This window comes from Spea bombifrons, chromosome 5 (assembly GCF_027358695.1).
Source record: "Spea bombifrons isolate aSpeBom1 chromosome 5, aSpeBom1.2.pri, whole genome shotgun sequence".
NCBI lineage: Eukaryota > Metazoa > Chordata > Amphibia > Anura > Pelobatidae > Spea > Spea bombifrons.
Genome location: NC_071091.1, coordinates 27,096,651 through 27,113,832, shown reverse-complemented (window position 1 = coordinate 27,113,832; position 17,182 = coordinate 27,096,651). Strand labels below are relative to the sequence as shown.

The following is a 17,182-nucleotide window of genomic DNA, read 5'->3' as shown; positions in this document are numbered from 1 at the left end:
GCAGGTGTGTGTAAGGGCAGTGTACGTGTTTATGGGCATGTGTGTGTAAGGGCAGTGTATGTGTTTATGTGTATGTAAAGGCAGGTGTGTGTAAGGGCAGTGTATGTGTTTATGTGTGTGTAAGGGCAGTGTATGTGTGTGTGCAAGGGCGATGCAAGCGCAACATTGTAAAGTGCAAATCCTTGTATTGATGAGTTCTGCGAGAGCGATTTAAAAAAAAAGTGTCCCTCTTTCACATTTTTAAATGTTGGGAGGTATACAGCAATACTGCACTAATGGATACACATATCCAGCAGTATGCTATGACTCATTTCTTTCCAAAAAATGGACCAGTTTGTTTAATTGATCCCTCAGAGTAAGGAAGGTTGATTATGGTGGCAGCAGCAGTAGTAGTAGCAGGGCGCTGGCACATATGCAACCTCACCATACAGGGCCAAATTTGGAAAAATATTTATCCCTCGGAGATAGGAAGGAAGCAGGACAGGCCAAGCACTGCATACAGTCACATCCAGCCCCAAAACTGACCCCCCGTATTAGGAAAAATAAGAATTGATTCCCCAGAGTAAAGAAGGGCCTTGAAGTGCACGGAAGAGGGCAAGACAGGCACTGGCAGATAGACACCAGCAGCCACAAGTCTGAACCCCCATATTAGAAACATTAAGAACTGATTCCCCAGAGAAAGGAAGGGCATTGAGGTGCAGGGGACAGGGCAGTATAAGTACTGCCAGACATATAGAAAAAAAATAAGAATTTGTCGCCCCAATATAATAATATATCACAGTGCCTGGTTTTGTCCCCAATGTGTATTTATCAATGAATAATAATATATGATATGATATGATAGAAAGAGAATAACAAAAAATATTAACTTGTCCGCAGATTAGAGGTTTAGCAGGTAGCGTAAATGAGCAACTGTCTTAAACAACTCAGGAATAGGTTTTAAAATTTAAACTGAAAGACTGTAGAATGCCTAGTTTTGTCACCAATATTTATCAATGAAGATGAAGAATAAGGAAAATATAAGAATGATAAAATAGAAAGATAATAAAAAATCTATTGGATTGAAATCTGGTGACTGTGGATGCCATTGGAGTACAGTGAACTCATTGTCATCTTCAAGAAACCAGTTTGAGATGATGTGAGCTGGAAGTAGCCATCAGAAGATGGGCACACTCTGGTCATGAAGGGATGGACATGGTCAGCAACAATACTCAGGTAGGCTGTCGCATTTAAATGATACTCAATTGACCCAAAGTGTGCCAAGAAAATGTCCCCCACACCATTACACCAACACCACCAGCCTGAACCATTGATAGAAGGCAGGATGGATCCATGCTTTCATGTTGTTTACGCCAAAGTCTGACCCTTCTATCTGAATGTCACAGCTGAAATCGAGACTCATCAGAACAGGGAATGTCTTCCATTGTCCAATTTTGGTGAGCCTGTGCGAATTGTAACCTCAGTTACTGGCACCCGGTGTGGTCTTCTGCTGCTATAGCCCATCTGCTTCAAGGTTTGACGTGTTGTGCATTCAGAGATGGTATTCTGCATACCTTGGTTGTAACGAGTGGTTATTTGAGTTACTGTTACCTTTCTGTCATCTCAAACCAGTCTGTCCATTCTCCTCTGACATCAACAAAGCATTTTTCGTCCACACAACTGCCGCTCACTGGATATTTTCTCAGTACAGTGATACCACCCATGCCTAGATTTTTTATGGGGGTAAAAGGCCACATTTGGGGAATGCACAATTCAGTTTTTTTAACTTGGAATTTTGACATGTTGGAAACTCTGCCCCCATATCCTATTTGGGACATCTTTGAACCGGCCAATTCAACTTACCCCATCAAACCATATATTTTTGAAAACTTGACACCCCAGAGCATTTCAAATGCAGGTATTTTAACTCTTTTCATGCCAGGATTCTTGGAAAGATACAGCACCAATTTAATGACTTGCTCTTAAAAATATTTTTTTTTACATTGTTTGGACATATTTTCTTTGAAGGTGGGACATTACTGAGGTATTTTTTATCTTGAATATGTTATTGCATTTTAATTTTTTTGCTATATTTACATTTCATTTTTTTTAGATTTTTATATTTTATTTAATTGATCACATAGTGAGCTGGGCTCCATTGACCCGCCTGGTTGGCTGCAGTTACCGTAGGTCTGGAAAGACCCTCTGGGAACTCTTTGAAAGGGTGCTGCCATCGTTTAGGAGCAATCAAACATGGCATCTAACTTTGTAATGTAATTTTTTTTCATGATGTGCCTGTCGCGTCAGTTGTCATCAAGGGGTCAAACAGTTCTGGTCTTGCATAATATGTGTCCTAGTCCTGTTATGTTTGCCCAATCTACTAGACAAACGCCCTGACTCCATGTCACACTGCCTGTAGTAAACAATACAATGACTCATAGTTAATCCCTCAACCAGGCACTCTGACCAGGGGCTTAAGTAGAAACCACCAATTTCACTATGCAACATGTCCCACAGTGGCACCTTTAAAAAGATGCCACCCTTGCCACTTGCAGCTTATCAGTGCCTATCTAACCCCCAAATACTCTGCCCTGTGCCATCATTGCCCACAAACAGCTTGTTTGTGCCATCATTGCTTCAACAGATTGTTTGCGCCAACATTGCCCACAAACAGCTTGTTTGGGCTATTATTTTCCCCAAACAGCTTGTCTGTGCCTTCTTTGCCCCTTGCAACACACACACACAAACCTAAACACATTTACTCATGCTAACCCACATACACCTGCTTACACTTACTCATACTCACACACATAAACTCTCATTCTAACATGCACACACCCTCTCACATCACTTATATAAATATACACACATTCATGCTCGTATACACAAATGCTTTCACACAGTTTAACATAGACATTCATGCTCCCATACACATTAATGCTCACATACATACAAATTATGTGACCTCCTCGTGCTAGTTCCGAATTGTTTAGAAATGGCCCTTGCTGAACAATTTTGGGTGACTTAAATTGCCCCAAACATGGCCCCTATTGGGTCCAACCACACATCCCACTCTTCAGCTAGCCATACTGCTCAACATAGGTTTCCAGATTTGGGTTGTATGACAATGATTTTTTCTTCGTGCTCTTCTAGTGAAGGTCACACATTTTGACTTGTTAAGGTCCTCCATACCAACCTTGGTAAAAATTGCAGTCTCTCTCTGCATGTCCTCTCTAAAACCATTTGTGCATTTTAGGGAAACACAATAGTATTTAGGAGTGTCTATTGTTGTATGTTTCCACCATGTTTATATAATATTATTTATTCAATTGTCTCTGTAGGGAGTGGGTTGCAAGAGCTCCATCATTTCATTTGCTGCAGGTGTTGATCTGTCTGAGGTTACTAATGCGTGACTCATTTTATCAGGTTTGTTCATAAATATTTGTTACTTTTAAGTCCTCACTAGTGTAGAATCACCAATATATTAAATGATTAATTGAGAACATACTGTTTTTTAAAAAATACAAAATGATCTGAATATCTTGTATTGTCTTATTTGTTGGAAGGCTTGGGCACAGTGTGTTTATGGCTTCATGTCGTTATGCCAGGCACATATCTGTTTTGGGTTTTGGTATTAGAATGTGTGATTCAAATTATGCAGATTAATTATCCTATGCTATGGTCTGCTTCCCAAGTACAATATATGACATCATATGCTGGTGCGCCGTGCCTTGGACTTGATTGCCCAAGAGTGCGATCTGTCCCCTTGTTTTGTACATCAGGGTGACTGCCACCCCTGGACCTGATACCCGAGGTATAGTCTGCCTAGGCCACAATACATCACTGCCTGTGCCATTGCCAGGCCATCCACTTATTGTTGGGACAGATATGTATGGAATGGACCTAACAATGTGGAGACTGCTCCACCATACTGTGGTTAAACAGAAGAGTTCTCACTCCTTACACACCTATATTTATGTGATTAAGTGTATTGATTCTGGTGTTGGAGGGTAAAACCAGGGGCGTAACTAGAAACCACTGGAGGGTTGCAGGGGTAGTTACGCTAGTGGGTAAAACCATGAAAATGCAAAGCTTATTTCATAGAGTGTCCTATGGAAGTTAATTAATACCTGTAATATAATATTTTGACCCATGCTTTGTAAAATATTTTGTTTGGTTAATGTAGAGTCCAGGTCTGGATGTGTATGCTGATTAGTGGACATGGACGGTTTTTCTAACTGATCCTACAAATGTACCAGGTGTTATTCTTCACAGATTGAGGGGGAGATTATGTGTAAATGATGTTTAATAATTATTGTACTTTACTATTTATTTTAGGAAGCACTGCACCAAATAAATGGAGTTGGAATTCTTGCCCAGGTGAAGTAATGAGGACTTAGTGGTACATTGGCAGGGTATAGGCTTAAATTTGCTTATAATCAGACATCACACTTCACTAATATTGACTGTAAACCCTAAATTGACTCTTTCCTTTTTTTACAGATGTGAGCTTGACTTTTGCTGAATTGGGCCAATATACCGTCTAGTGGCCTTTGATGTATTTATTTTTAATTACAGAGGAGAGTTTTCCAAAACTTTTGTAGATGTATCATATGCTTCTGTATCAGTTTGACCAACAGTCAAACTAAAATATAGTATAGAGCACAATATTCATGTATATGTATATATATATATATATATATATATATATATATATATCAGTATTGATGCTGAAGCGCCATCTTCAGAGCATTATAAAAATACCAACACACTCCAAGTTCCCCTAAACTGAATCAGTCTTTTTTTTCCCTCTTCCTTTTTCAGTACATGGAGACAACATGTGATACATATCTTTTGTATGGCGAGGAAGAGTTTAATGTTGACAAACTGGTCAATTTAACATGTAAGTATATTCCCACAAGATTTTATATTAAAACTGACAATATCCAATTAATAAAGTATGTTTTATTATTCTGCTATTCAAATTAACAATTTTAAATTATGCTTGTAGAGTATGCTTGCATTACCATTTTTAAATTAGGTTGACCTGCAATATACACTAAACTAGTTTGTATTAAAACATGTTCATTTATGATCTTAACAGCTTATTAAATTGGATGAATATATACATAGTCAACACATAAACCATACTGTTGTGTTTCATCTTATATTTGTCACAGATGTTCTCTAAAGCTATAGCCAGATGTGATGTAAGTAAGTCATTAATGTATCCCACAACTTTATACTGTTTGGTCCTTGAGTCTAGAGGAACGAGGAGGCAGGGTTCTGAAAGGGGTAACATGAAACAAGCTGAAAACAGAAGGCAGACAGTGCACAAGCTCTATCCACCTTCTCATACACTATATGACCAAAAATATGTGGACACACAGCCTAATTATTGAGTTTTGTTGTTTAAGATTTTAGTTGAATTTTAGGTTTCTGTACAAAACTTAGCATGCGCCTTGTGAAAAATGTCCCTTTCATTTGTAAGCAGGTTAGAACAGTGCCAGCCCAAAAGCCCCTTGCCTGCCCAAGAACTCACATACTCACTGGCACACATTTTAACACACTCACCCGCACCTTTCTCTCAGGCTGTACCAGCGGCCTCGCTTTTACTGCAGGGTTGATTTACATGACTTGCTGAATTCCCATCTCCACGGGATGGTCCAAAATTGTTCACAAAGAGACTAATGCCCTCTGGGTCACCAGTGACTATGTACTTTTTGTAACACTAATTATTTTTGTACTGTATGGGTCCTTTCTTATGTAGGCACCATGTGTTATGATAGATTTATGTACTTATGTAATTACATTTTGCAGATATTTTTCAAAAACTTTCTGCTGTCAAAGATCAAAGAGAGTGGGTTATAGCAAGTGGAGCACACAAGGTAAGTAAAAATATTTAGGTATGTTATGCTTACATAATTCAGCATTTTACATACATCTATTTTGATGTTCAGTTACTAATTAAAACCAGCAGTTTAGTATAGTGTACAGTGGCAAGAAAAAGTAAGTGAACCTTTTGAAATAACTTGGTTTTCTGCATTCATCATAAAATGTGATTTAATCTATATCTAAGTCACAGGTATAGACAAACACAATGTGCTTGAGGTAATAACACACAAATAATGTTAATCTGGTGAAAAAAGTAAGCGAAGCCTTGGATTTAAAAACTGGTAGAACCTCCTTTGGCAGCAATAACCTCAAAGAAGCGCTTCCAGTAGCTGCATATGAGACTTGCACAACCAGGGCCGGACTAGGAATGAAAAGCAGCCCTGGAAATATTTGGACAGCAACCCCATGTATTGTATCACATGGTCGAGTTCTTGTGCCCCCATGCCACACCCCTTACACACACCTATCTGAGCCACACTATTTGCCATCCAAATAGCTATAAATCATTCTTTTTTCCTTTACAATAACAGAATACCACATTATTATTAAAATCCCATGAACCAAAAGTGTTAAAAGGTCCAAATAAGTACCTGGGAATGGACAGAATCTTATCTCCTCACCATCCCTGTGTACTTGATAAAGATGACATCAGAGCTCGGCAGATGTATGAGATAGACTCTTATGTGATGGGATTGGGAGTATATCCATACGCTAAAAAAAAGTCATGATACCTGAAGCCACAATCCTTTTTAATAAAATATTCAGATTGAAATAGAAGAAAAAACACAAAACCTTTTCTTTTCCTCTCACTGTTTTCTGGGCCTAGAAAGTTTTGTCCTCTGAAGTGACCACAAATTCAGGAGCGCGTTTTATCTCTGAATAAGTAGAAATTCAATTGTTCTATTTATTCCTACAGTTAGTAAAGTTCCAGGAAACAGATGACCAAATACACACCAGGACAGGCTCTGCCACACCGACACCCAAACATACACACCAGGACAGGCTCTGTCACACCGACACCCAAACACACACACCAGGACATGCTCTACCACACCAACACCCAAACACACACACCAGGACAGGCTCTGCCACACCGACACCCAAACACATACACACCAGGACAGGCTCTGCCACACTGACACCCAGACACACACCAGGACAGGCTCTGTCACACCGACACCCAAATACACAGACACCAGGACTGGCTCTGCCACACCGACACACACCAGGACAGGCTCTGCCACACCGACACCCAAATACACAGACACCAGGACAGGCTCTGCCACATGACACCCAAATACACAGACATCAGGACAGGCTGTGCCACACAGACACTCAAACAAACAGGCACCAGGACAGGCTCTGCCACACCGACACCCAAACACACACACACCAGGACAGGCTCTGCCATATAACAAATGTCTTTTCTGCACTGCTTTGTCATTGACTGCCCCTTTTGTATTTTTGCCCCTTGTGTATTGATGCTCCAGCCAGGCCCCCTTACTATTGATTAATGTGTCCCCCACAACCTTGTGTATTGCCCCCCTTTGTGCATTTATGCCCCCACACCCTTGTGTATTAATTTATGTGATGCCCCAGGCAACCTAATGAAGTTAAAGCGGCCAACAGAGGCGTTCTTACAGCTGCACGACGGCTGCTTTGAAATCTGCGGCCGCATGACGCCTGCTTTGAACTTCGTGGCCAGGCGGTCTCTTTGAATGTTGGTCTGCTGGCCCACCAGCCCTGTGCACGACCTTCAGGAGGAATTTTAGACCATTCTTCCTTCCAAAACTGCTTTAGCACAACCACATTCCTAGGATGTCTGGTGTGGGTTAAGGTCTGGGTTCTTATTGGGCTACTCTAACATGTTGATTTTCTTTTTTTAAACCACTGTGTAGTAGATTTACTTTGATGTTTAGGGTTTTTGTCGTGCTACATTACACAACTTCTACTAAGCTTCAGCTGGCAGACAGCCATCATGACATTAGCCTGTATGACACTTTAATAAACTTGGGAATTCATTATTCTGTAAATGATGGCAAGCTGTCCAGGCCCTGAGGCACCAAAGCAGCCCTAAATCATGATGCTCCCTCCTGCATACTTTACTGTTGGGAGGATGTTTTAATGTCGGTTTAATATTGTAATGATGTATTAATGATTAATTCAATATGGACAATAATAATAATAATTTGTGTGTTATTCATTAAAACAGGTTGTTTGTTCATTATTGTAACTTGGATAATTACTATTTATTATTATATACTATTTTTTTAATAATATATATTTTTTTAATCACTTAACATGATGTTTACTGGCTTTTTGGTAATTATACAATTGAATAAGTGCTAAAATAAGTGGGATAATTAAGAATTTTAATTAGGGTACATTGTTACACTAAGACCTTATCTAAAGAAATGGGAACATATTCTGTAGCCTGTTACTCTAAAAAACTTTTAATGTTTTCAGTCTCTATTGAAGTTATTAGCCGCCAGGGACAGCAATGTGCTGCTAGGAGCTCTGCTTGCTCTGACAAGTTTAGCAGAAAGGTGAGTTAATGTTAAAATTGCATACTGTTGTCGAATGGTTCATGTCACTAGTCTGCCGCTTTCTATAATATAATGCTACATCACTAAAATGGAAAACATTCAGGCACAAGGTTTTTTTTATATAGTTCACAACGATAACTTAACAGAAGGTATTGCATGGTTACAGGATGTTAATGGGCCTTATGGATTCCAAAAAACAATAGTATACTAAGCAAATAAACCAGAGCACAAGTGTCATTTTTGGCTTTCGCTTGGTGGACTAATCTAAAACATAGAAACAATCTCATCATAGAAACATAGAAAAAAATCAGTTACTATAGCAACAGCCTATCAAGAATTATTTTTGGGAGAGGTTTTGTCATTGAAGAGTATTAAGATTTGTCTCTAGTGCTGTTTTTAGCTAACAAAACTGTTAAATTTAGCAAGGTAGGTGGAACAGAACCTTAAAGTACCTAGGGTCCCAGTGGCTGAACATCAAGGGTCTCCAGTAGTCCACATGCTTTCTGGCTTCCACTGGGTAGCTCTCAAGCATTAGGTGTACTCCACATGTCAATGACAGAGGTGGTGTATATAACTTTTTAAGTGCAACTTACCTTCAGAAATACAATTAGAAAATAAAATAATAAATGAAAGAAAATATTTAAAATATATCCTTTCTCCCGAAAATGACACTTTTTTTATAGTACATTTTCCTGGTAACTAATTATTTTGGACTTATAACTAGCTCTAATTAAATGTAAAGTCAGATTTTTTATTTTTAATATTTGTTTCTTTTTGTAGTCCAGAGTGTCGTGGGAAGATAAGTGAGCTCAGTCTTGTTGAAAGCCTAATGATGATACTGCATGAATATGATCTGCTGTCTAAAAGGTGGGAAGTGATTCTAGGTAATATTTTGTAATTTCACTTTTTTTTCCCAGCAGTGATCTTACAAGTCTCAAGTTCATTTTGGAGAAGTATAGGTTTGGTGACACTCCAACCTGAGAACAGGCTGAGATTTGTTCTTTTAATTTTAAAATCTGTTAATGTTTTAAGGAATGCAAATGAGAATCATAAGTTATGTAAGCACCAAAATAGTGGCCCTATAGGCACATTAACAATCTTGGGAACATTAGCATGACTTTTAAGGTGTTTCTAGAATCTTTCCTCAAATGAAAGTCTCTCAAAATTAAACAAATATTGTGAGTAGTAGATAGGAACAACAATATGCAATATATAATAACGAATGATATTTTTTAGGTTCCCAGTAGTAGTAATGTACTTCCTCGCCCTAAAAAGATATATGTTATGACCTTACAAAGGACCTCTTTAGCAGAAGAATGCTACATAAATATAACATTAAATCATTGTAACTGCATATACAATCCAAATGGTGAGGTTTTCCTGCTTTATGACATAAAGACCACATTCTGTTTAAATGTGATAGACAACTGTTTTTAGACAGAACATTGGAATGATGGTCTGAGAGAAGAGACAGGAAGGCAGCTGTGAGAAAAAATGGGGAATATGGACCAGCTCCACATATGTTGTGGAACCACTCCAAGATGTTCAGCCTGCAAGGCCCGGCCTCACTATATGGGTGAACTAGTTTGCACTGAGTTGGATTGGGGCACTGCCACCAGGTTCTCTCCCATGCTAGGGTGCAAATACAAAAAGAAGGAGGCATCACGTTATACAGCCCTGCAGGAAGCACCCTAAAATAAAATGTGTGCAAAGGTTTGATGTTGTGGGACATGCAGTTACACATCAGCTTAAGATCTACCTGTTGGTAAAGCATACCGTAGATAAGGAAGTTGCACGCACAAATTAGCCAATGATCATTGACATATTTTCTGAATTTCTAGACTTGCAGCAGAGCTCTTACGACTTCTCTGTTCCGAATCAGAAGTAAAGGAACAAGTTAAAATTTATGATGGAGTCCCAACCCTTCTTAGTTTGCTGCACTCTGACCATCTAAAATTGCTGTGGAGTGTTGTCTGGATATTGGTCCAGATTTGCGAGGATCCTGAAATAAGTGTGGAAATTCGAACATGGGGAGGAATAAAGCAGCTACTCCATATATTAAAAGGGTATGTTTTGCTGAGTTCTTGCTTGGTTTAAATAATGTTTACATTTTAAATGTGTTTTATATTACTGTCTAGTGAAGATTTGCTGTACATTCGCTATTTTGTAAATCATCTTAAAGCTTTGAGCTTTAGTAAGTACATGGAATGTAACCATTAAATTGTAACGAATTGGCTTGAGACTACCAACGAAACTTTCATTATGAATTATTTAATATAAGGTATAGGTCAATCAAAATGTGACTTATTTATACAGATTATAAAGAATTGGAACCAAGGGCTCCAACCATTTTGTATTAAACTCAACACTCAACACTTCATTACTGAATTTTACTGGAGACAGTGATGTTAAAGGGACCTTTATGGTACACCATGCCTCACCTTATTTACCATGCTGTCAACTGATCAAAGATAATTATAGTGTTATTTTAGTTTTCTGTCAACTTTTAGTGGCAAAAATGGTTGGAGCTTATTCAACTATATCTGAGGTTTAGTTAAGGGTACTTGAATTGCTCATTTGTACACAATGTGCTCTATGTATAGGCAGATACAAACACAGAAACATAGAATTTGATGGATAAGACCCATTTGGCAATCTAGTCTGCCATTTTTGTTCCTACTGTATTTACTTCAAATCTTGGGGTTGACTCAATGCTCCCTGACTAAATGCAGTCATAGTCAGGAAATATAGAACGTTCTTTCTGTATATGAATGTGTGGGTCAATGCTTCTGACTGCAACAAGTGTTCTCAGCCAAAATTCATCTAAGCCATAAATAATCGTATTGCCACGAAATGCACTGTGAGAACAGCAAAACCTCTTAACCAGCAATCAGATGAAAGAAAAGATGCAGATCTTTTTCTGGAAACTCTGCCAGCTCAATAATAACATATAAGCTGTCAATTGAAGTGTTGACTAAATTCCCAGAGCTATTCAGGGAACTGGAAGACTTCCCAGAATAAATCTAGAAACTTATTTTAATTAATATAAGAATGAGAGGAACCACAACTCAAGCTGTCTCATCTTATTCATCAGGTCCCAATTTAGTCATATATGATTCCAGCATGTAATCCAAAGTGCGCACACAGAGATTCTCTGCTTTCAAAACACATCCACAGAAATGCGTTTTGCACTAAAATAACAATTACTCATATGCTTATATGCATATATATACATCGATCTGCCATAACATTATGATCACTGACCACATGACAGATGAAGTGAATAACACTGATAATCTTGTAATCATGGCACCTGTCAGTGGGTGATATATACTAGGAAGCAAGCATTTTGTCTACAAAGTTGAAGAAGTGTTAGAAGCAGGAAAAATGGGCAAGCAGAAGGATCTGAGGGACTTTGACAAAGGCTAAAATGTGATGGCTTGAAGACTGGGTCAGAGCATCTCCACTTTGCAGTGGTCAATACCCATCAAAAGTGGTCCAAGGAAGGAAAGTGGTGACCCATGATAAGGTCATGGGGTGAAGGCTCATTGATACATGTGTGGAGCGAAGGATGACCCGTGTGGTCAAATCCAACAGCCAAGTCACTGTAGCTCTGATTGCTGAAAAAGTTAATGCTGGTTCTGATAGAAAGGTCAGAACACACAGTGTTCGCAGTTTGTTGTGTATTTTGCAGCATAGCTGCAGACCAGTCAGGGTGCCCATGCTGACCCCTGTCCACTACAATGGGCATGTGAGCAAAAGAACTGGACCACGGAGCAATAGAAGATGGCCTGGTCTGATGAATCACGTTTTCTTTTACATCAAACGGATGGCCAGGTGCTTGTGTGTCGCTTACCTGTAGAACACATGGCACCAGAATGCATCCATGGAGACCTCACCTCGCGATTTACTGGACTTAAAGGATCTGCTGCTAACGTCTTGGTGCCAGATACGACAGCACACCTTCAGATGTCTAGTAGAGTCCATGCCTCGACCGGTCAGGGTTGTTTTTAGCGACCTACACAAATAGGCAGGTGGTCATAATGTTGTGACTGATCCGTGTATAATATATATATATTGAGGAGGAGAGCGCCGTTCTTTGCCTGTTTTTTTGTGTGGATAACTTTTTTTAAGCACGTAACGTGTATCTGCTCTCTCTAAAATACACTTTCCACTGCACTTTGTTGAATCTCTTTATGTATTTAAATGTTCTTATCATATACCCTCTCTTTTTCCAAGCTATACATATTAAGATCATTTTTTTCTTACATTTGTTATTCTGCAAATTCTTAATTGTATGTCTTTGAAACCAAAGAGCCAAGCAGATATAGCCATTAATCTGGGTGGAATAATGTTACGTTTTCATCTTTCTAAAGCGAGCAGTACCTTGTGTCTGACCGTTCATCGATCGGAAGCCTATCCAGTGCAAACGCAGCAGGGAGGATCCGGCATGTTTATTTATCTGAAGATCTCAGTCCAAAAGAAATACAAGAGAATACTCTTTTACTTCAAGCAGGTAACACAACTCCCTAGTGATTAACAGTATTGGCTACTGTCACCTTTTTTCTAATTGGTCATCCTAGTTTATTACTCCTTTGTAGTTCTTTTAATACCCTTTCGTGGTTGAACTATGTGTGGTTGAAACAGGCTTTAAAGTAATGGTGAAGTTGTGGGGAGAGTTTGGAGGTAATGGAGAAGCTTGTATTTAAAGGGAAGCCATCGTTTGTCAAGTGCAGCAGAGAGGATGGAAGGTGTCATCATAAAGATCACAAATGAGTGTGGTGTGATTCACGCGGATCATATTGTTCACATTATCGCTATCACATGCTACTACTAAAAAGCCCATTCTTTTCAGAAAATGTGAAATTGCCTTTAATGGTATTCTATAAACATTTTTCAAACATGGATATGTATTGTAATACTTCCCCTTTAACACAGAGGCAACTTATTAATGCCATCAGCACGGGCACTGGTGAAACAACAAAAGACTTGAACAAAAGGCTTTGGGTAATCTGCCTAGTAATTTTCATATGGACACTATGCATGGATATGAGAACGGTGGCTTCAGTTAATGATCAACAATTGGTAAATAGAACCAACACATACACCCGACAAACCTGGTGTCAAGGGGCCCCCACTTGCTGTTTCATGCTACAGTACAGCGCAAGGTGTCTTACAGCATCAGCAAGGACACAGTGGTCAGCCAAGGACACTTATTGCAGCAGATGAAAGGCACATCATACTTACTTCCCTTCGCAATCAGAAGATGTCCAGCAGTGCCATCATCTCAGCACTGGCTGGGCCTCTGCTATAAAGTGGATGTAGAGGCAAGAGGGTGATCATTGTTAGCATAATTTGCACATGCCTACATATCTATCTTTGAAAGCTGTCCTACTTTACAGCATTTTTGCACACCTGCCTAAAGCTTTTGTACAGTACTGTATGTATATGTATGAAGGGGGCCCCTTGTAAGAGTGTTGCCCCAGGGCCCCATCTGACATTAATCAGCCCCTGCTGACGAAGTGAACTATGTTATAGCAGCAGCCGTTCATCCTCTCTCTCCCTTCTGACACTAACATTAAACAATATCTACTTTACCATTCTAGAATGGAATGGACAGACACGTGCACACAAAAAACACGTGAAAAAAAAACATCTTTCAGTATTGAGTTAAATTCATCAAGCAGTGAATCACTGAGTGGTATTTTGAATGATCACTGGCTGGATTTAAACAAGCCAAGTAGCTGTAAGCTGGTTACAAACACGATATACAATGGGTCGATTCACTACAGGGAAAATTGTCAGGAAAGTTTGTAGGAGAGTGGTGGTTTCAACTCTATCACTTTACTATTCATTATGAAGGGCCTTTACTAACAACTTTCTGCAGTGAGTTGGCTCTGAATGATGTATAAGTCAATGTGTGAGTAGACTTCTTGATATATAAGGAACTTTTGGAACCGCATCTCTCCCAAAAACTTTAATGTCAACTTCCAGGGTGGTTAGACCCCTTCAATTTTCCCTTTAATGAATAAACACATTTGATGAACAACCTGAACCTTCTATGACTTGTGTGACACTTTGATCTCAATCGCTGATGTTTATGCAGAAAATAAACACAAGGTCTTCTCTGGTGCATTTCTTCTATTTTGGTTAACAATGCTCTATTTTAGGATCTGACACCAATGGCATGCTATGTACAGTATGTAACAACATTATTTTTATGGGCTGGTCTCTTTAGTGCTGAAATTTAGATGCTTATCACCTTCAGTATTTAGAAATAAATGTCACTCTACGTCACAGAACAAAACATATCTTTTATTTTGCATGGGACGTTACCTCTAATATATATGATGTTGTAGTCTCTGGAACAACTACCCAGATCATCAAATTATGACACAAAAAGTCCACTATAAGTTGTACTTTGATCATATTAATAGTACGTTTGTTCTAAAGTTGATTGACCACAACATACACATTTAATATGACAGTTAGCTAAAGTCATTTTTTCTATTCACTGATCACGCATAGGTACATTGGTATCTTTCTCTCAACACCTCAACTTATTACCATGTGTACCTAAATATACAATTACAATACAAAAAGTACAAAAACAATTATATCACACCGAAATAAGACTGTGTGTATTGTTTTTTTTTTTTCCCAGCATGTTGTGCGGCACTTACTGAACTTGTGCTTAACGACACGAATGCTCAACAAGTAGTACAGGTGTGTAAAAAACATACATCCATTGCTCAATTACGCTCACCACTGAATGTCCTCTGTATTTATTTATTTTTAATAATACTTCTGTTTGGTATATAAAGAAAATTGGGAATGGGAACTATGCACAGGAAACAAGTTTAATTATAGGACCAGTAATTTTTTATTTTTATATAAAATTGTGACTGAAAGTCATATAGAAAGGTAAAGGTAATACTGGAAATGAGTGCATCAGAGAAAACACAACAACTTTTATGTAATATTTGAAAATGACTTGGAATTCTATTTGGCCTCTTGCTGTTTTTGAAATCATGGCATCAAATCAGATGAGAATACCGTTAAAATGCCCAAATGCCCAATTTTTATATACGATATATATACCGTATTTATCGGCGTATAACACGCACTTTTATAACTAAAATAAGAAGAGGAAACCCTACCTGCGTGTTATACGCCAATAAATCCTACAGCTGCATGATTTGCAGCCGCGTCTCCCTCACTTCCAGTCCGGACAGGGGTGCGTGTTATACCCCGGTGAGTGGTATGCGCCGATAAATACGGTATATATATATATATATATATATATATATATATTTGAACCTTTTTAAATATAGTCTTTCATACCTTCTGAACTTCAATTGAGAAAAGTGCAAATGATTTTGGTGATTATTGGCAATATTCAACATGACTATTCAAACCTCAACCCCATCTATATAATTACTTTGCTGTGTGATATGCCGATCATATTGCCGTGTTTTACACAGTATTACCTTTTCATGTAACACATAACAAAACAGATTAATAGACTATAATAACAACATACTAGGAATGACACAGGGTTGAGAGCAGCATATGAAGTACATATTTATATGCTTTCAACTCACTGTACTCTGTGTATGTGTATTAATAATAATGATAATAAAAAATTCAGTATCGTTCTGCCGGGCATTACCTTTTTTTGTATTTATGATACTTATTTGACTGTAAAAATCTTTTCATTGCATCCTTGCAGGAAAATGGTGTTTACATCATCGGAATGTTGGTTTTACCAAACAAACAAAACGTCTGCGTTAAAAGCAAAGCTACATCTTTGCAGGTGAGAATCTTCTTGATTTCTTTTGCCATTTGAATTGTAGTATGTCATTGAATTGCAAAACTGGAAAGAAATATGCATTTGGTACTGTAATGTGGTTGCAAGCTTCATGGGCTAGGGATTTGTTGGCTTGTAGCAAAATATAAGAACCTGATACACACCAATTGTACTTTACACCACAATATAAAAATACTAGCATTTATATAATTAGATTTCAATTTGTAGTCGTTATAAGAATACACTGTACAAGAAAATCACTTGCAAGGGGAGGGTCAACGAATGACTCCAGATGGTAACACATTCCCAGTAATAGATGCCAGATGGCAAAAGATCATAGAGGAAGGGAAAGAAATGTTGGCTCCCACTGACTGTGGATGATCCAACTGGGTGCTACATGTTGTTATGGCATAAATGTTTAACATGTCTGTTTTTGTTTTGATCCCCAGTGTTACGCTTTCAGAGCTTTGCGATTTCTTTTTAGCATGGAAAGAAACCGAGATCTTTTTAAAAGGTAAAGCTAAACCTTGTGTTCATGTGTTCTCATTAAAAGAAAAAAAAAAGTTTATGGCAGTGATATTAGGCTTTTTTTCTGTATGTGTATGTATGTGTGCATGGGTATACCCCATATTGCCTTGTTTTGCTTATACCTAAAGCAGTTCATCATCTAATCTTAGAGAGTTTTGTCCTTCTTTTATGCGGCTGTTGGTCCTCCAGGTGTTTCTATAGCGTATCTTAGACCATTGCCAACTGAATAAGAGTAGCATGTCTTCTTAATAGTTAATGCACCACTATGCATAATGGAAAGGCTAGATACTATTATGTACTGGACAAGCTTTAAAATACAATTTACCCGATGTCCAATAGATCTGTAAATGTATAGGTGTCATTGGTGATGAGTTTTAGGCCCTGAGAGCACAACTTGGCCAGAAACATTTAGTATCCATGCCTA

The 17,182-nt window shown here is 38.4% G+C and overlaps 1 protein-coding gene across 1 annotated transcript in view; it reads left to right on the top strand.

The window, feature by feature from the left end:
• Positions 1-17,182, top strand: part of NEK10 (NIMA related kinase 10) — a 67,195-nt gene that overhangs the window by 11,212 nt on the left and 38,801 nt on the right. Inside the window, exons 6-16 of the mRNA XM_053467999.1 lie at positions 3,321-3,405; positions 4,318-4,359; positions 4,804-4,882; positions 5,800-5,867; positions 8,341-8,420; positions 9,201-9,287; positions 10,262-10,486; positions 12,797-12,936; positions 15,085-15,146; positions 16,153-16,236; positions 16,680-16,744. Coding sequence (XP_053323974.1) covers positions 3,321-3,405; positions 4,318-4,359; positions 4,804-4,882; positions 5,800-5,867; positions 8,341-8,420; positions 9,201-9,287; positions 10,262-10,486; positions 12,797-12,936; positions 15,085-15,146; positions 16,153-16,236; positions 16,680-16,744 — 1,017 coding nt within the window. The remainder of the gene's footprint in view (positions 1-3,320; positions 3,406-4,317; positions 4,360-4,803; positions 4,883-5,799; positions 5,868-8,340; positions 8,421-9,200; positions 9,288-10,261; positions 10,487-12,796; positions 12,937-15,084; positions 15,147-16,152; positions 16,237-16,679; positions 16,745-17,182) is intronic.